Here is a 22,116-nt window from a genome sequence, read left to right as displayed (position 1 = left end):
GAAATATGTTAACAATAACTTTAAATTCATTGAACATTACAGAAAGAAATAAAAGATTAGATGAACTTTCTACTGCATGTCTGAAATCATTATGGCCATTTTAAGATATAATATCTGCAGAGCAATTTACATAAATGCCTTATTTTTAGGGAGATCTTAGTGGGCAGGAGAGCTGTTAAAAGTGAAGGAATAAGCATAACGAAATGTAAAGTATTAGAATACTTGTTCAAATTTGTATAATTGCTGTATAAATTCTATTTGGCAAGCAATTGTTTCACTTCGGTTAATTTTATTATGTCTTATGCAATCTTCACTGTACTGTAAATTGCCTGTTTGGTTAAATAAGGAATCTAATTTGTGTCATTAACAGAGTAACAGTTGGAAGGGATCCAAATACCATGATGCTCATCTCTATGGAAAATCATCTTTTCCATCCCCAAGTGTAGTGATGCAAGTTTGAAAATTTGTGTAGATACATTACGGGGTGCTTTATTTGCTTTATTTATTGATAATTAATTCATCTGTATTGAATTTGGCCTCTGCTGTAGGACCAGTGGAAATGGATATTAATTTTAAATTAAAGAAAAATCCATCTCCATTGGGCCTAGAGTACAGGCCGGATCACTCTTTCCTGTTCTGCAATAAAGTAAATAACAATGTGCATAAATTTGTGCATAGGAGGCTTGCTTAAATTGCATCTGGTTTTCTTAGACAGTGTGTGCAAGGACAGTGACCCCTTTGCAGGTTCTTGGGAAACTTGGCAAGCCCCTACTCTTGAATTTACTATTCCTATTTGGCTCTTGGGCTGCACATGTCCCACCACATATGTGGTAGTAGGGCAGTCTTCCAGCAGAAAAGACAAATACATTTCCAGGGACACAGCCAAAAACTGAGCTCAGTAAGTGCTATTCTCAATTTTGCATGAACGGGTTGGGTCTGCTTGAATAGGAACACAATGAGTTCCTGCTGCCTTATTACAGGTAATGAGAAGCTTCATGTGATGCAGCTAATGAAGGGAATCGGTGCCCTTTCCTCTCCCGTAAACCACGCAACCCATGTTGCTCTCTTCTCCGTTCCTCCCTGCGTGCCCTAGGATGAAGAAGGGGTGACCCTGGGTTTTCCTCTGAATTCCCTCTCCCTTGTTCTACCTCTCCCCTGCTCTGCCCAGATGAACCTTGCCCTTCCCCAGTTTCCTTCAATGGAGCCACACTCCCACTCCCTGTCAACTTTTCGGATTCAGACTCCAACAGGGGCATGACATTTGCTCAAAAAACAGTCCATGGGCCAACAAAAATATTCTTTTTTATTTCTTTATTCAAAACAGTTTTCCAACGAGGTTAACTTACACCTGCTGCCTCTGTGCATCTTGAAGGCATCTCTGCATGAGGCCCATCAAATGACCGCACCATTTACCGCACACTTGCTTTTGGTGTCTGCTATCCCACCACTTCTCCACAGCAGCCACGGATCTGTTCTCCTCGGAAGGTCACTCTGTGGGGATGGTGATTAATATTCCTAAAACTCAAAAGCAATTTATCAGATTAGCAGAGTTGGAAGGGACCTTGCAGGTCATGTAATCCAACCCCCTGCCCAAGCAGGGAGACCCTGTCTACACCCTTTCTGACAGATGGCAGTCCAGGCTCTTCTGGAAAGCCTCCAGGGATGAAACTCCCAACAACTTCTGAAATGATTTTTCCCTGCACAAGGACGACAACGACGGGTGTCCAAATTCAATCCATTTCCCGCAATGGCAGACTGAACAGAAAGGAATCAATGCAGCCCTCATGGGCATCCTATGAACCTAAAGGTGCCCTCAAAGTGTCTCTCAAAGGGCTAGAAAAAAACCTTTCTCCCTGAAAAAGAGAATGAAGGGGCCATGAAGAATAGCCCTTGCCAGTCCCTGGCATTGAAAGCCTCGGGACCAACACAGCTACCTCCCATGGGGAAAGGACAAACCAGGGTGACAATATCTGCCCAGTTACTTCTGCCAGGCAATGCTGGAAACCTTCCTGGTTCTTCTCCGACCGCCACTTCCAGGCCACGTTGGGTGTTGCAAGCCGTCACCTCTGGATGGGGAAAGGGGCTGCCTTTACAACACGGCCAGGCCAGTTCGCCGGATTATGGGAACCGGCGGGAACAGGGGTCGGTCTAGGACTGCCAAAGCGAGCGCTTAGCCCAGCCTACAGGACAAGATGCGCCAGGTGCGGAGCCAAGCTCCCCACCTCTCAGCGGGGCCTACCGACTCCGGGGCGCGCTGCGTTCTGCGGCAAAAATCCCCGGAGTTTCGCAGCTGAAGAATCGAAGCACTTCGGCACTGGGGCCTCTCCCCCCCCCCGCCCGCCCCACATACACACACACACACACTCCTCCTTCCCCGAGCTGCTCGGCTCCTGCCGCAACGAGCCGGGCAGCCCGAGACGCCGAGCCGCAGCGGCGACGGGCGACTCGCCGCTTCGGCGCCGTCAGCGGGAGGGTTTGCGCGGGAGCGGGCCGGCGAGGAGGAGAGCCGATGGCGAGGTTACCGCTCCCTCCGCCGCCGCCGCCGCCGCCGGCCAGCCCTTAAGCAGGCGCCGGGCGGAGAGCAGCCTCGCAGCATGACGACTCCCCGCCGCCTCGACAAGGCGCTGAAGATGCCCCTGCAGAGGAAGACCAAGATCCATTCGGCGGCTGGTGGGTGTGTGCGCGCGCGCGTCTGGTGAAAGAGGCTGGGAGGGGGAAGAGGAAGCTGCATCCCCGCCGAACTGTAATCCTACTCCGCGCGCAGCAGCAGACCCCCTGCCGCCCCCCCCTCCCGTCCCCTCGAGTGCGCGTCTTCTTCCTTGAGAGTCATGTTGGGATTTAATGGCAACGCTGCGTTTCCCCCCTCCCCCGCTCCCGCTCCGCTCATCTGGTCAATTCGCGTCAGGGTGTGTGTTTGTGTGTGCGCGCGCCCGTTGTCTCGCCTCCCATTTTCTGCGCTCCGCGGAAAGGAGCGAGAACACATAACGAAGGGCTGTCTTGTCGCCAGCCTCCCGGGATCTGATCGGTTTCCAGCTTCTCCTTTTAACGCTCTCGTTGGAGCAAGAGAAGATTTGGGGTTTCTCTGAGCCGAGGCTGGTTTAGCTTTTGGAATTGCTCGGAAGATGGGAAGCTCTGCGTGTGGTGTGTGTGTGTGTGTGTATGTGTTTGCGCTATGTGTTTCACAGCCTCATGAGTTTAATGGGATTTATTTCTAGATATAGTTGTGCGGGATTGGTGTCTTAAAAATAGCTTTGTCCTCTCAGTGCCCGCAGGCTTGAAATGGTGGTAGAGCCTCCAAGCTAGAATGATTCTCTTTCAAACCTCACAGCTAGGAGCCCGATACTGGAAAATCCCTCAATTCTCCTTTTTGCATATAGATCAAATGAAACCAGACCTTTTATGTTAAGGACAAGGATGATGTATCGACCAATCCAGTTTGGCCCACACTTTCTTCAGCAACCTATCAAAGAACAACCTATCAAATGTATGTATATGTATACGTATATGTGTGTATATGTGTGTGTGTGTGTGTGTGTGTGTGTGTGTGTATGTATGTATATATATATATATATATATATATATATATATATATATATATATATATATATATATACACATACACATACACATACACATCACATACACATACACATACACATACATACATACATATACATATACAGACAACAAAATAAGTACCATATTTCTGCCCTGCTTTTGATTAGCTGTCCCATTGATCCTTTCCAGAAGTGATGAGCTACCACTGTCTTCTTCCCCCGCCTGGCTGGGGATGATGGAAGCACTTCAGAGAACACTAGATTGGCTTAATGTCATATTGCAATCCCAAGGCTACAATCCTGTGCACACAAATTTGAGATGAAGATCCATTTGGTCAAATGAGAGTTGCTCTTAAGGACAATAAGCACATAAAGAAGAAACCTGCACACGCTAGACTAGAGATAGCGAAATCAAGCTTTCTGTATGAATCCCTTTTAAAGCTTGGTTCCTGGACAGAGCTCAATTCTAAGAGAATTTTTTTCCACAACTCTCCCCAGCACCAACTTCTCCTGTTTAGAAATTAGACATAGAAAAAGTTTGTATAAATAGCTGCCTTCTGGACTACATTGTACATTACCAGTCAATTTGTTGGAAATTGAACATCTAGTCATCTGAATAAAAAAATAAGTCTTGGGCGGCTAAGATCTGAGATAGGTATACATTTCAGTAGTTCTGTTTAGTGTTATGTGTATAATATATGGGTGTAAGACAAGATTCAATAAAGAAGCTGTTTCCTGCATTGGATTTACAAAAGAGGCTTGTTAAAGGTTTGAAGAATTTTAGGAGGACAAATAAAAAATATAAAGGAATTCAGAAGAATATTATTTGAAGGGCCTTAAAAGATCAAGATTCCTAAAAGTAAAAGGGAGGAATATGAAGTTGATTTATTTGATCAAGGTTAAAATAGATAAGTTGTTATCTCTGGTAATTCTTAATGGACTTTTGCTAATCAGGTCTGAAATGAGGAGGCTTTAAGGATTGGTTTATAGACAAGAAATGGTGCTAAGTTACTAAAGTTGTTTGTTTCATTAATGAAGAGGGAGACATTTCTTTATATATTTCTTTGCCTTAGTTCTTTTTTTTTCTTTTTTCATGCACCTTCTTTATTTTAGGTTATATTAGTTGAATTATGCCTTTTGATAAGATTACTATTTAAAAAAAGAAACTATTCATAAGACAGTAATATTACATGCTCTAAATGACTCAGAAAAGAACAGTGGATAAATTGATGTATTTTTGCTTTATCTGGGGGAGTTTCCTTATGGAATAATGCTATCTGGTAAAGGCATCTGCTCTCTAAAATCACTTCTGTGCAATCATATGAGAAAATAAAAATAAAAATATGAGCCAATATAGTAGTGAAAGTTTGTATCTGTATTAATTTGAAATCAACATTCTTTACATAGTGAGTGACTGAAATTTCACCTGTACTTTTGAAACTTAATTATATTCATAGGACTAGATAATTTAAATGCTCTTGACATACCAGTTACAGTGTTTTGAAGAAATACTACATCTTGTTTTCCATCTGAAAATATATTATTAATTCAATTTATATAGCCACCCATCTCACATAAATGCATCTTTAATGTATTTTATATATAAAATACGTTTAAAAACTTTAAGTTCTTTAATTAAGTTCTTTTATACAATTGAGTGATGTATTCACCTTGTTTCTACTTAAATGGTTTTTAACTAGATTAAGTTTCCAATATTTAAACTGTATTATTGTTATTCCTTGTATTTAGATCTTATCTAAATCATATTCCTAATCATATTCTACTGGTAAAATGATATCTCATAACAGAATGTTTTTCTCCCCTCATACCCTCTCCACTTGAAACAGATACATATCCAATTAATATGTTTGTTTATTCAGAAAATGTATGAAATCAGAAGTTGGAATCAGGATTCTACCTTTCTTAGTGGTTAAAGTCAATAGCTTTGAATTAAACCAATCCATTTTGTTGTTTTTCATGATCATTTCATGAAATAGGAAATGATCCCATTCTATATATGTTTGAGGTCCATGAGGGAGGTTAGTGGCACTTGAGAGAGCTGGATCTGTGCACAGAGGACTGCAAACACTAATGGGAGAATAGATATAATCCAGTCAGGATAGCAGATCAGAAAGATAAACTGTCAAGTATAGAATCTAAACGACAATTAGAATCAGGACCACGGACAGCTCCAATTGAGTCTATTCATTTATTTTGCTGTTGGTACTTCTTTAGAGCCTGGTCAGAACTGATTCGCAATAAAACCTGGTTAGTGAAGCAACTCTTGGAAGTATCTGGCCCTTCCTCTATTTTAAAGAGTGAAGTAAGGGAGTTCCAACTTCCTTGACCTAATGAGAAGCACCGAAAGAGGCTCCCCTCCTTCTAGATATTTAGCACTGGATTTGCAAATTTGTAAATGAATACACTGAGCAACAAACAGCTATATGAAATTGCTTCAGGGATCTGAATAGCATGATTTCCAGGGGTGTGAAATTTTCAGAATGTCTCATTGACTTCTTTGCTAGCCTTAATTTTTTCTCTTCATTGCAATTTGAATTTATACTTTAGCACCTCCTTTCTTAGGAATTCCCACCCAGTTCAAACACTATTTCCCAATTAGCTTTTTCAATCATGAAATCATAGTGTTGTTGCTTGGAATTGAAGTAAAAGATGTTTGCCTTAAAATGAAGGATTCCAGGATTACTCCAGGAACCTCAGTGGTGCAGTGGTTAGAGTGCAATACTGCAGGCTACTTCTGTTGCAGCCAGCTGCCTGTAATTCGGCAGATCAAATCCCACCAGGCTCAAGGCTGACTCAGCCTTCCATCCTTCTGAGGTGGGTAAAATGAGGACCCAGATTGTTGGGGGCAATATGCTGACTCTGTAAACCGCTTAAAGAGGTCTGTAAAGCACTGTGAAGAGGTATATAAGTCTAAGTGCTATTGCTATTACATGGTCCCTTTCCCACAATATTTCTGCTATTTCTGCTATTTTAAGTATTTTGTATTAGTATCAAATCCACTTTATGGCTCTAATTTAAAAGATAAATTAATTAAACAATAGAAGCCAGAATTTTAGAGATTTCAGGAAATCTTGGGTATAGTTTCACATGTAGTGTTAACTATTGTTAGTTGAATTGGCTAGTTTGCACAATTTGGAGACTTCAATAAGGAGACATTTTAGACTTGCAGAGATTTGTATGACTATGAATAATACAAATATCTGCAAACCTGGGGTGTCTTCTTGAATTTTCCAGAGTTTTTATCATTCTAATTTTATTATTGCAAAAGGTTAAAAGTATTAGATACATTACTGGAGGATAATTGATTTCACTTAAGTCTCAATGTAAACAAAATCTAATTTAGTTTTTGTTTTGACTCCAACCACTACAATTGTTAAAAGCCTGTTGTGGCTGTCAGCCCAGAAAAATATGCACAGATATGTCATAAGTCACACTTACAACCAAAATGTTTGGATTTATATAACACTTACATTGTGACTAAATGTTTGGCTTAAAATTATATAGTTGGAAAGGATCTTGAAGGTTTTATTGTTCAGACACATTTGATGAATGATCCAATGATTTAATTATTTAATAATTTAAATAATTTAAAAAATAAATTCAGTGAAGGAGAGTGCTCTACTGGTATATAGCTCTAGGAAATTTCTACAAAAGTTGCTTGAAACCCGTTTCTCCGGTTTCCATTATTAGTTCTATTCCTGCAGTTAAACAACAGAGAATCTACTTGTTTTGACTGCTGCATGATAGCAATTTCAATATTTGAAGAGAGATCAAGTCATGTCTCTTTCCTTAATTGCTTCTTTACTTAGACAATCATGTACAGCTCTTTGAAAAGTTATTAGGATTTCCTTCAGATTTCTTACAATCATTTCTCCCATTGTCATGTATTCAATTTAAACCTTCTTAAAATGTGATATGTAATTGCTATGGTACTAGCATGTGGCAGAAATAAATGATTTTAAATATAATCTTAAATTTGCTTATGCTTTGGTGAACATAATACCTCGTGACTCAAACAACCCTAAAACTTGTTTTGGGAATGACAATATCAAATTTTGCATCTCCAAATTCATATCCAAATGATAAGTAAGGGGCTTTTAATTGATTTATATTTAAATTATTCTCTAAAATGCTTATATGTCTTCCCTTGTATACCCAGACAGCAAAAACATCCATCCTGTTTTTTTCTGCTTCTTTTAAGTTTACTAAAAATAATCCACCATCAATATCACACTTAATGTTACAAAGTGCATTTTTCAAAAAGATCACTCATGGCTTGCAAAAATCTAGAGGTCAAGCATTAGCACCATTAATATTGATTAATAAAAGTGCTGCTGAAATCTCTGTGATCTCCAATAAAAGTCAGAATATCCTTGCACCAAAGCAGTAATTAAAGTATCTGTTTTCCAGGTTGCAAAATGGAAATATAAATATTAGATTCAGTGATGCAGAACTGTAATTTTTATGCTTATAGTTTGCCATCTGTCCTTGCTTGTAAGAATACTGTTCAAATTTTACGGTCTTCTGTGTCTGCTAATAAACTTCAGCATTTCAGACTCAAAGTTGGATCTAGAAACTTCCTTCAGCTTCCAGAATTCCCTTTCCAATTCTGATTTTTTGTGACAGATTAACAGATTGAGATTTCCCTTTTTTGCAAAATTTGCAGTTTCTTACATTACACAGTAATTAATGTGTTAATTGGGGGGGGAGTCATAGCGTAGCCACAAACTGACAAATTTCCCACTAGGGAAATGTGGTTTTTTTTCTTTACAAATGTATCAATACAGAAATAATATTAAGACTTTTTGGTCCCCTGACAACCATCTTTGTAGTAAAATGGTTGCCTAAAAAGCTGATTCAGAAAATGTTAGGCATATTTAACTTTAAATCAACAAGACAATTTAATCAATAAGGAAGGTTGCTCATTACTAGCATATTTTTCATGTATTTTAATGGACTTTAGTGCTACTGCTTTTCTTTGAATCAATGATAAAAAGTCTTTTAGTTGGAATGTCAATTTATAATACCACTTTAAAACATTTTCTTAAACATTTAAGTATTCTTGGTTGATTATACATTACTTTTGTGGCTAGTGAAAGATGCTCATGCTTTATAGTACATATTAGTATGCAAAACATATTTTCTGTTTGATCCAATCATGTTCAACCAAGGCTTTGATACCAACATTTGAAATCAGTTCATCAGGTTTTGATTTTATATTTAAAAAGATAGACCCTAAGCACTACATGGCTTTGTCCTTGGAGTTTGGGAGAACATTTCAGGATTCTCAGAGAAGAAGAAAGTCACACAATTCATGGAATTTTTTTTGTCAATCCGTGTCTGGCACAATCAGGATCCACATCAATATACACCACTTTGGACTCTGGCAGGACTTCCTCTTGTCTTTTCTGAAACTCCATTTCCACAAGAAATTCATTTGCTTGGATGAGCAATGGGCAATTTATGTTTCTACTAGTTCATTTCCAAGAATTTCCCCAATGTTATGTTATTCCATTTCAGCACTTTATACTAGGAAAATATTCCCATAGCTAAAAACTGTATGTCATCTTGTACTTCAATGGGCCCTGTAGAAATGAGGAATACCTTAAATCTCCACTTAGAGTGTCCTCCACAAGATGGGTGCACAGAAGTATAACACACACACACACACACACACACACACACACACACTCATTGAATCAATGAATGTATTACATAGATATTTCTGTGCAATTGATGCGAGCTTTTGTTACCACAAGAATGGCTGTTGCTTGTGAATTTCAAGAAACATGTAGTTGGATATCTCCTATCCACATGCATTCCTTCCTCAGGATCTGATCCTGAACTTTATACCTGGAATCATAAAAGAAGCCAACTTGTATATGAAAAACTTAATTATAAGTTTCCAAACAGAATAGGTTAACTTGTCACGGCCAAGTCCTCACAGCCAACTCGCCATGGCCAACTCACCATGGCCTAGTCACTGCAGGCCAACTCGGCATGGGAAAATTCAACAAATACAAAACTTAAACTTTGACAGAACCGTGGCCAATAATAATAAAATAAAAGAACATCAATCCAGAAATACAAGAGTTACAATTATTTTGACAAAAACGTGTTCACCAATAATAAAAGTACCTGAATGAAATGATTAATACAGTGTTGAATTGTCCTGTGGTGAGTTGTCCTAGACTTATTGCCAAAGTTCGTGTGACTGTGAGACGACCAGCATATAAATTTAATAAATATATAAAATAGCACAGTGGAACTGTTAATGGTTTATATAGCAGACATATGTGAAAAACTGCTTCTGATCATTTGCTCCTTTGTTTATTCATTCAATATGTGTAGCCATTCAGTTTACACTTGTGACTCTAGGTTCAGATTATGTTCCATTATAGGTTGCTCTTGTAATTAAAAACAACCACAAAAACAACCAACAAAAAACCCCATAACAAATAATGCCAATAGTAATACCCAAATAATACCCAAATAAAAACCATAAAATATATGCTAGGAAATTACAAGTAATGCATCAATAAATACAACCTAGCTTAGCTGGCTTCACAACTAGATCCCCAAGGACAATGACAAAGCCATGTCTTCAGAGCCTTTTTAAATGCAAGTGAAGTTGGGGCCATTTTTTTTGTTTCCAGGAACCATCAATTAACCTATCAGCGTTGTACCATTTTTAGTGCTGCTCAGTCATAGCTGTCCCAAAATGACAGCTTCAGGTTTTCAGCTATTTGGAGGACTTTATACTTGGCAGGTTTCCAGTCCATTACTAAATAATAGAAACTCATCTGGGAGAAAATAATAGAAAAAAAATTAAAAACCCAGACCCTAATTGAAATTTATATACACATACAAACAAATATTTTGCTTATTTATCTTTTTCAGTAGAAAAATGCCATAGAGGAAGACAGAAATAGATCAATAATTTTTTAAAAAGCCAATTAATGGATCAAAGACAGGTTCTGAATGCAAGAGATAATTATAGGTAGCAAAGACAGAATTAAAATAGAACAAAAGAGCAAGTATAGGATGTCCTTACAGTCAAAGCAATTGTAAACTCGTTGAAAAAACAGTGAGGCAAAAGGCAACTTCAGGACAAAAAGAGTAGAAGATGAGGTTGGATAAAAGGAAAGAAATTTAAAATATCAGCTGACTTAGAATAAACAATAAACCTTTGTAGTGATAAGATTTCCTAGTGGGTATGTTCAGATTCTGATATTTTGAATAAAGGTGTGTTGGAATATAGTCAAAATTGCTTATGTAAAATATATAAGGTTTTTGTGGAAGTGAGACTAAGATAAATGCACCTCAAAATGACCTCAGAGAAAAGGCTTAGGATTCATAGATCCTATGTTCATAGACATAAATCAGTAGGGAAACCAATAGTTAGATATATACTTGAGTGGTATCAAATGCTCAAACTCTTAATGTAAGTGGATTGAGAATTATGGCCGAAATATATGATGAAAAGAAATTTGGAAACCTATTTTGGATTATTTAGGGCCATCCCAGCATATCCTATCAGTTATTGGCATGTTGTTTTTCCTTGGCATGCTAGGCATTGTCTAGCTAAAAACTGGAGCTGGACCAAAAAGTCCAGATTTGATCCCTCACTCAGATCATGTAGGATACAAGGAAACATTTGTGAGAATACAAAATGGGGAAGGACCAAGTAGCTGTTTTGAGTTACCTGAAGAAAAGATGGAATAAATAACCAATAACAGTACTGAAGCCGAAGGAGCATGGTGGCTTGAGTGGTTAGAACCCTGGGCAGGAGGTTAGCAAGCGCGTGTTCGAGACCTGAGAACTGCATGGAGTGGGGTAGAGCTCTTGTCTTTCACTCCAGCTCCTGCCGGGGACAGGAAAGGAGCCCCCCAGCTGGGTATCCTCAGGTCAACAGTGATGTCACTAGTACTCCTTTCAACCCAGAAACGTCTCAGTGTTTCTGACTTGAGTGCAAGGTACTGAAACCAAGAACTTTCAGTATATTTATCTGGGAAAAGCTCTGAAAAAGGCAAACAAGAATAGACTTTCAAATAATAGTCCATAGGATTCCACTGCGTACATGCAATAATTTGCACGTACCGTGAACCCAATGAGCCTTGTCCCCAAGATAAAATATTTACAGCACCTTCTCCCAATTTGCCACATTCATATGTGTTTGTTTAGAATTACTAGCTACAACTGACCACGATGGCTAGGCATCCTTAGGGCTGTAGACAAATATCATTGGAAGCTGAGGAAAAAGTGTTTTGGAGTTAAGCTGCTCTCACCTGCATTGAGAATGAAAGCTACAGAAGGCACAGGAATTCTTTTGGCTGCCACTGTCTTCTTCTCATTGCTGTTTCATTTCCTGTTGCCCTGTCCAGCTCCCCCTCCTCTCAACATTTCTCTTGGTTTATTGCTCTTTTTCTATAAGCATTGACTTCATCCTCTTTCCCTCCTAGGCCCCTATGCAGCTTTCTGTCCTCTTTCTCTGGTTCCCTGCTTTGAAGATTTTGCTAGGATTTTGCATCCCCAGAGCTGGGGAAGTGAATGTTAGCGCTGGAGCCATAGTAGATGTACATTTAAGCATTTCTGCTCAGAGGTCCAACTGGGATGGCTCTTCTGTCAGAGCATGGTCATGCATCTTTTTCAGAAGCAGGTTCGTCTTCCTCCTCCTCCTCCTTCTTTTGGACAGGTTGCTTCTTCATAGAATCAGATAGCAGCATAGAAAAATTATGCAAATTGTTCCAATGCAATATTTTACAACAGTGTTTCCTAGATCAAGTTGGATTATAAGCTTTGTTATCTCTATTTCTTTTATGAGGTAAAATGCTGCTTTCGATAAAGATAATATCTGGAATGTGTTCCCATACTTTTTAAAGATGTCAAATACTACAATATAGTTGATTTAAACAAGGTTTATTAAATAAATTACAGTGTGTTTGGTTTCCATAACAACTAAGACATAAATTATTTTTTTAGAAATTACAGTGAGGCAATAGACTAAGCATGCATCATGGTTTGCTTTGTGAACCTAGCAACCTAGCTGTTCTTACTCTCACTTATATTATTGATTCATCTACTTTTCAACATACAATATAATATTTAGGAGGAAAATATTTCCTATGGCAGCTTAATGCAATGTTTAAACTCTGTAAAGTTGATTAAGTATATTAAATTAATATGGAAGGTCATATTTAATTTGTATTTTCCACTGCATTTTTAGGGAAGAAATCCTGTCAAAAAGGTTCAGTAGAACAATGTAATTAAATTACCTTTTTCTGCAGATACTAGTGCAACTCAATATTTAAGAATGTACACACATGTACACATCACTGTAGGAAAAGAGCACGCAGAGCTGGGGATAAGCATACTATTAGCTTAGAATCATTACATTGCCACAAATAGTCCAAGTCCAACTCCTCTTGAATTCCGTTGACCCTTATCTGGTGCCAATGTAGCATTGAACTTTAGTTGACTAGAATCTTGTGTATAGGCTTGAGCAATAAATATTGTGAGCCTCAATCTGATCGTTTGTGCTTGACAGTCTCATAGAAAATAGTCTGTTTAATTCCATTCCGTTTTTCCTGGACAATTAAATGGTAATGTTTCATTTGTTTCTAATTAAAAAATGCTGCCTCCATCAGCCCTTCAGAGAGTCTAAAGCTTGATTTGTGTCACTATCCCCAAACAAAGGACTCCTGCAGAAATTCCAGTTTGACAGCAAAAATATTTATAAATAATATAGAGAAAAATGCACATTAAATTTATTATTTCACAACCAGCTTCCAACAAGCAATTTCAATGGAAAATCCCACAGTAAAATAGCAAGCTATGTTTTACTCAATAACCACAAATCACTTACTCACTAACTGTAATAATACACACTAGTTTCAAAACAAGATGTATGAATAGATTATTGAAGGTGGAACTGTGTTTTCTTAAGTACAAGTGTTGGATTGTCTCCCACTATTAAAACAAAAATACTGTGAGGTTTGAAAACTTTGTAGAAAATAGCAGACTTGAATCCAGATTTAATCATATGCCTATAATCTCAATTTAAACTAGTGAGATTTCATGACACCCATAAAAAAAACCTTAAAATCCAAAGGAAATTTGGATAATTATGTTTAGCTGCAAACCTGCTGATTTCAATGGCCTAATCTAACAATGACTAACTCCAAATCCAACTAATCCTCTTTACTTTAAATTGTGTTCCTATGACGAATTTATAATGTGAGTTATTTTGTTTAGGTTTTTTAAGCATGTTGTGTGAACCCAGTCAAGGGTGGTTTAGTTAACCAAACAGTAGTAAACTACACTGTATTGTTTATATGTTAAACTTATATACTGCCCAACAATGCTGGGTAGTAAAATGTTTAATGTGAAATGATTATTTCCTGTATTTGTTAAACTTATAACCTAGCCTTTCCCCAGGAATTATTGGCAGTTTACATTTCATTTCATCCCTATACCAACAACCCTGTGATAAGAAGGGTAGGACTGATAGAAAGTCCAAAAGATAGACTAAACCAGGGGTGTCCAACCTTGGCAACTTTAAGACTTGTGGACTCCAACTCCCAGAATTCCTCAGCTGAGGAATTCTGGGAGTTGAAGTCCACAAGTCTTAAAGTTGCCAAGGTTGGACACCCCTGGACTAAACTTATCCCTGCCTTTCTAGGATTGAGGAGGGATTTGAACTGGGGCCTCCCCAGTCCTAGTTGAGAATCTCAACCAGTACATTATAACGTGCCCTAAGCATTTGATTGTAAATAATGGGTTCAGGCAACATAAAATATAGTGTTATGGGGAAAGTATCTGATAGTCAAGATTTGATAGTTTAAATAGGAAAAACTGATTATATGATATTAGATTTGCTCATGCCTAACCCTGCAAATGTCTAATAGTGTCCTGTACATTTTTTTGGTCCTACTTTAAAAGCTGAACGCAAAAAGAACTAGAAAAAAGAAAACAAAAAACAAATAAACTCAAAGGGCAGACTTGATGGACGACTAGATCCTTTCCTGCAATCAGCTTTCTATCTTTCTATGTTTAACTACCATTTAAGGAAAAATACTGTATGATATTAATTCTAGATTACTCTGAACTTTGTATCTCTACTAAATGTGATAAATTAGTAGTACCATAGATATGAGAGCCTTTGTGTGTCCAATCACACTTGGCCAATAAAGAATTCAATTCAGTTCAGTTCAATTCTATATTAGATGTAAAAATAGAAGATACATTTTTGTAGGTGAATTTCATTTTATTTAACGTGCATTATTTTTAAATCCAGTTAGCCTTGCAATGCCTATAATAATGACATTTCTGATCCAATTATATGAAGTTGAAATAAATGTGAAAAAAACATTCTCTTTTTAAAGGTACTTGAAAATGTATAAACTTACTACTTTTAACATCTCCTGCTTCTTGGCATCGAGCTTTAAAATATTTACTAGCTCCATGCTCACTTCGCTGCAAGGCTTCAGGCTTTTAAACTTTCAAACATTGTAGAATTTTAAAAGTTTTTAAAAACATATATTGTAATGAAATAATTATGTTAAAAAAAATGAAGCTTTCCCTTAATTTCACAGCTTTTAAAAAATTCTTTATGACTTTTCTGCAAATTCTATAGACATCCAGTCAGCTTTTTAATGAAAAGTTAAACCTCTAGTGAAAGACAGTCAAATATTAATGAAGCAAAAAACCCTTTCCCTTTTTAGTTTTTTTTAAAAAAAGGAGTCATTTGCTACAGTTGCATACGGTAACTCTAGTACAGCTTTCTCCAATTTAGTGACCTTCAGATATGCTGCACTTCACTTTCTACAATTCCAATTTGCTATAGTGAGCCAGTGGTTAGCATGCAGTACTGCAGGCTACTTCTGCTGCCTGTCGACTGCCTGCAATTTGGCAGTTCAGATTTCACCAGGCTTAAGGTTGACTCAGCCTTCCTTCCTTCTGAGGTGGGTAAAATGAGGACCCAGATTTTTGGGGGCAATATGCTGATTCTGTAAATGCTTAGAAAGGGCTGTAAAGCTCTGTAAAGTGGTATATAAGTCTAAGTGCTATTGCTATTGCTATTTTGTAAGCTAAAGATAAGAGTCAACATTCAATGCAAATTATCTGGAAGGCATTTAGGTAGGAGCAAATAGAACCTACCACTGGGTTGATGGAAAATTATGGGGTTGTCTCCCATTTTAATTCATTTAATTCATAATTCCAGTTTCAATATTGAAACTTCTGCCTTAATTATAATGGAATTATCTTCTTCACTGAGAGTCATCAGTTCAAGAATGTCTCCTCAGGAACTTTCAAGGCACCTGGGATGATCTCACCACAACCACACCAGAAACAGGTTAGCTTCCACATCTATCCCATTGCAATTCTACGGCTCCATATTATGATGATTTTATTAAGGTTCTATCTTAATTTAATATATTATATCTTATCTGATGCTTTACGCAAACTAAATTTATATGATTATATAAATTTGTGTATCAGTGATTGCATGATCTCTGTAGAGGCCATATGCTAAATTAACAAGGATCATGTTTCATTACTTCTATCTAAGCAGCCTTCCATAACCAAGAACATCTCAACCACCTCTGTTGAGACTGCAACTTCCAAAACTTCAAGTCAAAATCATACAAACAGCCTTTCCAACTTGCAGTTTAGCCCCAGAAACTGAAAGTTTAGCCCCAGAAACATTTGGAGAACCCCAAGCTATGGAACCTGGATATAGACTATCAGTTATCGAATATGAACAAAAGTTTAGATTATTGTTCTGAAAAAGGGAATGATTTCAATTTGCTAGGATTTGAAATCTCCAAACACAATTCTAATGTCTTATTAAAAAAACCTTCTATTCAGAGTTAGGTATTAGACTCATGCCAGAATGTTAACTGAGTTCTAATGTCAAAAAAGAAAAATGCCCTAAAAGCAGCATTATGGAAGTCATTTGATTGATTTTATATGGCAACACCCACCTCAAAACAATAACAAAGCAATGTTCTTTGAGGATGCATTTATTTGTATTGGGATTTCTCATACATTATGCAATAGTAACTGTAAGAGAACAAATGCTCTGCATTGTGTTAACATCTTCTGAGCATATTCTCAGTCATAGAGGAAAGAGTTTAAAATTCAAATGATTTGGGACATAATGCATGGCCGGGCTATCAAGTGTCTGAGAGATGCTGGCATTTGTAACTTTGCTATTTAATTTATTTAAGTGAAGGGGAGATTATTGCTTCCACTGATCCCTTTTTGGTCATTTGCACTTGCCCTTTTTAGAGAGTTGTCATATTTATGATGGTAGTGTAAGAGGTTGCATAGGAAATCATATGGGAAAAATTATTATACCCAACAATGGTGATACGGGTGAATACAAAAGTAACAGGCATTCAGGACTTTACTTTGTCCATTCTTTTACAACTGAGAAGTTGTAGCTTCTGAGTAGTCTTCAAGGGCAGCCCCTTGTAGAGACATTGCAGCAGTTCAAACAGAATTAGAATAGTAAATTAAATAGTAGCAATTAAAAAAAAACAGAGAAGAAAGAAGGCAAAGCATATCATAAATTATATTCTGCTAGGAAGTTGGAAGTTATTATACCTTAATTAAAAATATACTGACTGCATGTTGGTCATCCAAATTAAAGAAATCTTATGAGATCTTGCAAGAGAATGGTATAAACTCAGAAGAGCATTTTCACACATAGTTTTATTATCTTCTAGCAAGTCCATGAGATCTTTTATATTAAAAGGTTTCACTGTTTTAAATTTTATTTTATCTGATGTTGGCAGATAACTTGTACCATGGGCTGATGACTCCTGATAAGATATGAAATATGTTGTTTCCAAGCAGCCTGGAAAGCTGGAAGTTGTTTTGTGTGTAACACAAGCCACTGATTATTAGAAATATGCTAAAAAGATACCTATATCACAATTCAAACACTTGGCAACCAACATATATTTACAATGGTGTCCTGGGGTTATGTGATCATCTTTTGTGACCTTCTGACAAGCAAAGTCAATGGGGAAGCCAGGTTAACAACTTCAATTATAGTGATTCACTTAACAACTATAGCAAGAAAAATCATAAAATTGGAGCAAAACTCATTTAACAGCTGCCTTGCTTAGCAATGGGATTTTGGGGCTCAATAATGATTGTAAGTTGAGGGCTACTTGTACGTCCAGAAACACTTCAGCAACAACTGCTTGAAAAGTAACACTTTTTCAGCAGTGTAAAACTCATGTGAGTTTATTGGCCACAATGTACTTTATTAAAAGTATATATCTTCAATTGCCTGAGCTATTTCGGTTTAGTTGCTAGCCATTTATTTCCTTCCAGTTTTCTTCTTGTGGCTATCCCTCATTCTTCTTTAGGTCTCCTGTGTGAGGGTCTCTAATTCCTACATACATTATTGCAATATTTGTGCCTTGGGATTTGTTCTGAAGAGCTGCAATGAGTAAAGCCTTAAGAAGGTGCTTTTCATGACTCCTTTATCATATGTCACCTAGAGAAGTCTTCCTTAGAAGCTAACCTGAACCCAAACTCATGTATTTCAGGGACATAGGGAGGTCTGAGACCTCCAAAGATGAGGTCCAAAGGAACTGAGTCCCATTCCTAAATCAGAGACCAAGGACAATCACAGTGTCAAACCTGGGGGAGACAAAGCAGTTGAAGGAGTCAGGTTGTTTCAATGTGGTTGCTGGGATGAAAAGTCTTATTCAGAAGTAAATGGTTACTGAAAAAGTGTGGCCTTTTCCAAGAATTGCTTCCCAAATGGCCTGGCTTTTCTCTAGCTGGGCTTGGGCATGGCTCCAGGCAATTTGGCTTTAAACCCTTCTGCTATTGGAATTGTGTTTATCTCTGGCTGCTTTAGTGCTTGCTTTTGATTGCTTGTTTGATATTGTTTCTGCAATTTACCTGGGATCTTGACTTGCATTCATAGACTGGGCCTGCCTTTGGATCCTTGTCTTTTACCTATGGTGTGGCTCCTGACTAACCTACAACTTAACAGAATTTTCTGCTTGGCTCTTCCTGTAAAGCTTTAAATAAAAAAAAGGAATAGGAAAAAAAAGATAGGTGTTGTCAGATTAGAACCTGAATAGTATCATTTCTATCATAAAACCTTTTTGTTAGTGGTCTCAGAGGGGTAGGTCTTAAAAAATCTGGGTAATTACTAAATGCCAAAGAGCCATTTGATTTTTTTGGCTCTGATCTCGGAATCCTAACATATCACCGTTAGTAGGCAGTTCAAGCTCATTAAAAATAAATTAGAGACGTCTTATATTACTGGGATACCCAGGTAGAAAGTGCTACAAGATTTTGCAAAGCAAGTCATTCCCTTTAGTGAATCAAGTCCTCTTGTGAGGTTTTTAGGGCTTGGGTGAGATAACAGACTTTCTGTATAATAGCCCCCCACCTTATATCCATCACCCAGAAGTGCAGGTGAAACTCAAAAAATTAGAATATCGTGCAAAACTTCATTTATTTCAATGCAACTTAAAAGGTGAACCTAATATACGAGATAGACTCATTACATGCAAAACAAGATAGTTCAAGCCGTGATGTGTCATAATTGAGATGATTATGGCTTACAGCTCATGAAACCCCCAAATCCACAATCTCAGATAATTAGAATATTGTGAAAAGGTTCAATATTCTAGGCTCAAAGTGTCCCACTCTAATCAGCTAATTAAGCCATAACACCCGCAAAGGGTTCCTGAGCCTTTAAATGGTCTCACAGTCCGGTTCAGTGGGAATCATAATCATGGGAAAGACTGCTGACCTGACAGTTGTGCAGAAAACCATCATTGACACCCTCCATAAGGAGGGAAAGCCTCAAAAGGTAATTGCAAAAGAAGTTGGATGTTCCCAAAGTGCTGTATCAAAGCACATTAATAGAAAGTTATGTGGAAGGGAAAAGTGTGGAAGAAAAAGGTGCACAAGCAGTAGGGATGACCACAGGCTGGAGAGGATTGTCAGGAAAAGGCCATTCAAAAGTGTTGGGGACTTTCACAAGAGTGGACTGAGGCTGGAGTCAGTGCATCAAGAGCCACCACACACAGACGGGTCCTGGACATGGGCTTCAAATGTCGTATTCCTGAACAACAAACGTCAGAAGCGTCCTACCTGGACTAAAGAAAAACAGAAGTGGTCTGTTGCTCAGTGGTCCAAAATCCTCTTTTCTGATGAGAGCAACTTTTGCATCTCATTTGGAAACCAAGGACCCAGAATCTGGAGGAAGAATGGAGAGGCACACACTGCGAGATGCTTGAAGTCCAGTGTGAAGTTTCCACAGTCTGTGTTGATTTGGGGAGCCATGTCATCTGCTGGTGTTGGTCCACTATGCTTCATTAAGTCCAGGGTCAACGCAGCCGTCTACCAGGAGATTTTGGAACATTTCATGCTTCCTTCCACAGACGAGCTTTATGGGGATGCTGACTTCATTTTCCAGCAGGACTTGGCACCTGCCCACACTGCCAAAAGCACCAAAACCTGGTTCAATGACCATGGGATTACTGTGCTTGATTGGCCAGCAAACTCACCTGACCTGAACCCCATAGAAAATCTATGGGGCATTGCCAAAAGAAAGATGAGAGACATGAGACCAAGCAATGCAGAAAAGCTGAAGGCTCTTTTATACATCTCAGCAGTGCCACAGACTGATAGCTTCCATGCCACGCCACATTGAGGCAGTAATTGCTGCAAAAGGGGCCCAAACCAAGTATTGAGTACATATGCATGCTTATACTTTTCAGAGGTCCGATATTGTTCTATGTACAATCCTTGTTTTATTGATTGCATTCAATATTCTAATTTTCTGACATTGTGGATTTGGGGTTTTCATGAGCTTTAAGCCATAATCATCTCAATTATGACACATCACGGCTTGAACTATCTTGCTTTGTATGTAATGAGTCTATCTCGTATATTAGTTTCACCTTTTAAGTTGCAATACCGAAATAAATGAATTTTTGCACAATATTCTAATTTTTCGAGTTTCACCTGTATAATCAGCAGCTCAATAGAGGAGCTGTTTTATCTCATCGTACTTTTGCTTCCAGCTGTCTGATTGTTTGGTGCCTAATTGAGATTTTATCCTTGCTTTCCCTTGTAATCATCTTCTGGTTCTGACGCTCATTTGGATTACGTTAATCACTTTTGTTATTTTACTTTCTGTTGTGCCCTGGGATTGGGGTGGATTTGAAGGACTCTAAAAATAAATAAAATGAAGGCCATTTAGAAATATAGCAAAACTGTCTGATAAGTGAGCTGGTATGTTTTTGATGACAGCATTGTCTGGGACTACGCAGGAGAAGGGCAAGTGACCAGATATGGAGTTTATGGGGTTGCAGGGAGGACTTAGAATCATTCTTGATTCCTGGCAACTGCCTGGACAAATCTGTGCAGTTTTCTGGCAGTATTTTTGGGAGAAGTGGTCTTGCATTGCCTTCTTCCAGGGACTGAGAGACAGGAACTGGGCCAGAGTCACCCAGCTGACTTCATGCATAAGGCTAAAACTCACTATCTCCAGATTTCTGTCTTGATGGGTTAACCACTACACCAACTAGCTCTCTGACCAGATGCAGTAGGTGATGAAAATAGGTACAAGCACATCTGCTTTCAATACTTAAGTTAATTCCTCAAGTAAAGCACATTTTTTAAAAAAAGGTTAAACATTTATAATCTGGAGTTGGCTAACTATAGACACAATTTCATGTGCTCTATGTACAGTAGTACCTTGGTATTCAGCTGCTTTGAAACTCATCAAATTTGGTACCCCATGTAGTTCGATACAAATTTTTTGTCTTGGTGGTCCTCGTTTGTTTAATACTGAATGCACAAGCTAGAACTTGCCGCTGTCGGCTGCCTTGTGACCTAGTACATTATTCCTTATGGGGAAAATTTGTTTTGCATCCATTGTTTTTGGTATTTATCGGGTCTCCCGGAACCAATTAACGATGAGCATTGAGATATCATTGTATTTTCTTTTCCTTTAAAAATATATCACTGTGTGCAAACCAAGGGTTGACTTGGTTTAAATGGAATGCTTCTTAATTGAAGCAAGACCATCATGTCTCAGATACAGATCTCTGCTTAGAGCAGAGATTCTCAGCTTGTTTGAACTGGTAAGGGCATCTTGAATTCGGGCAGCGTGTTTCAGGCTGCTGCAACAGCAGAGCCATTCATGAGGAAGCATGCCACCCTCTGTAGAGCGCAGAATGCTACTCCGACAACTTTTTTTTCTTTTTCATTTCTGGGTAAATTGGCAGGGTTTCAACACCAGCATTAAGCATTAAACACCCATCTTCAAGCCTGGAGATGGAGGGAGAGAAACCAGGCAGGTTGTGTATATCTATTAATCTTCAAGCCTTCTATGTCAGAAGGTTTGTATCGTTGCGTATCAGCTGAAGTATTGGTGCTAAAAGGAAAAAGGTTTGCCTTTGTTATTTTGCTTTTTCTCCAGGACTTCTATACTAAACATTTCTTCCTCCAAGCAAACTTCATAGTTTTTTTTGGCTGGAGAGAC

The 22,116-nt window shown here is 38.2% G+C and overlaps 1 protein-coding gene across 11 annotated transcripts in view; it reads left to right on the top strand.

The window, feature by feature from the left end:
• Positions 1 to 2,049: 2,049 nt before the first annotated feature.
• ATP8A2 (ATPase phospholipid transporting 8A2) overlaps positions 2,050 to 22,116 on the top strand; it is a 346,608-nt gene continuing 326,541 nt past the window's right edge. For 6 of the 11 annotated variants that reach the window (XM_087937192.1, XM_026708935.2, XM_026708941.2 and 3 more), the window contains exon 1: positions 2,050 to 2,670. Coding sequence is in view for 5 of the 11 variants with exons in the window: in XM_026708935.2 (XP_026564720.1) it covers positions 2,595 to 2,670 (76 nt within the window). In the remaining 6 variants the exon portion in view is untranslated. The remainder of the gene's footprint in view (positions 2,671 to 22,116) is intronic. The other 5 variants (XM_087937185.1, XM_087937193.1, XM_087937187.1 and 2 more) reach the window with 4 other exon arrangements.

The sequence above is a fragment of the Pseudonaja textilis genome, chromosome 7 (genome assembly GCF_049901715.1).
Source record: "Pseudonaja textilis isolate UNSWEBS1 chromosome 7, rPseTex1.2, whole genome shotgun sequence".
NCBI classification, from domain to species: Eukaryota; Metazoa; Chordata; class Lepidosauria; order Squamata; family Elapidae; genus Pseudonaja; species Pseudonaja textilis.
This window is presented reverse-complemented; position numbering and strand designations above follow the sequence as displayed.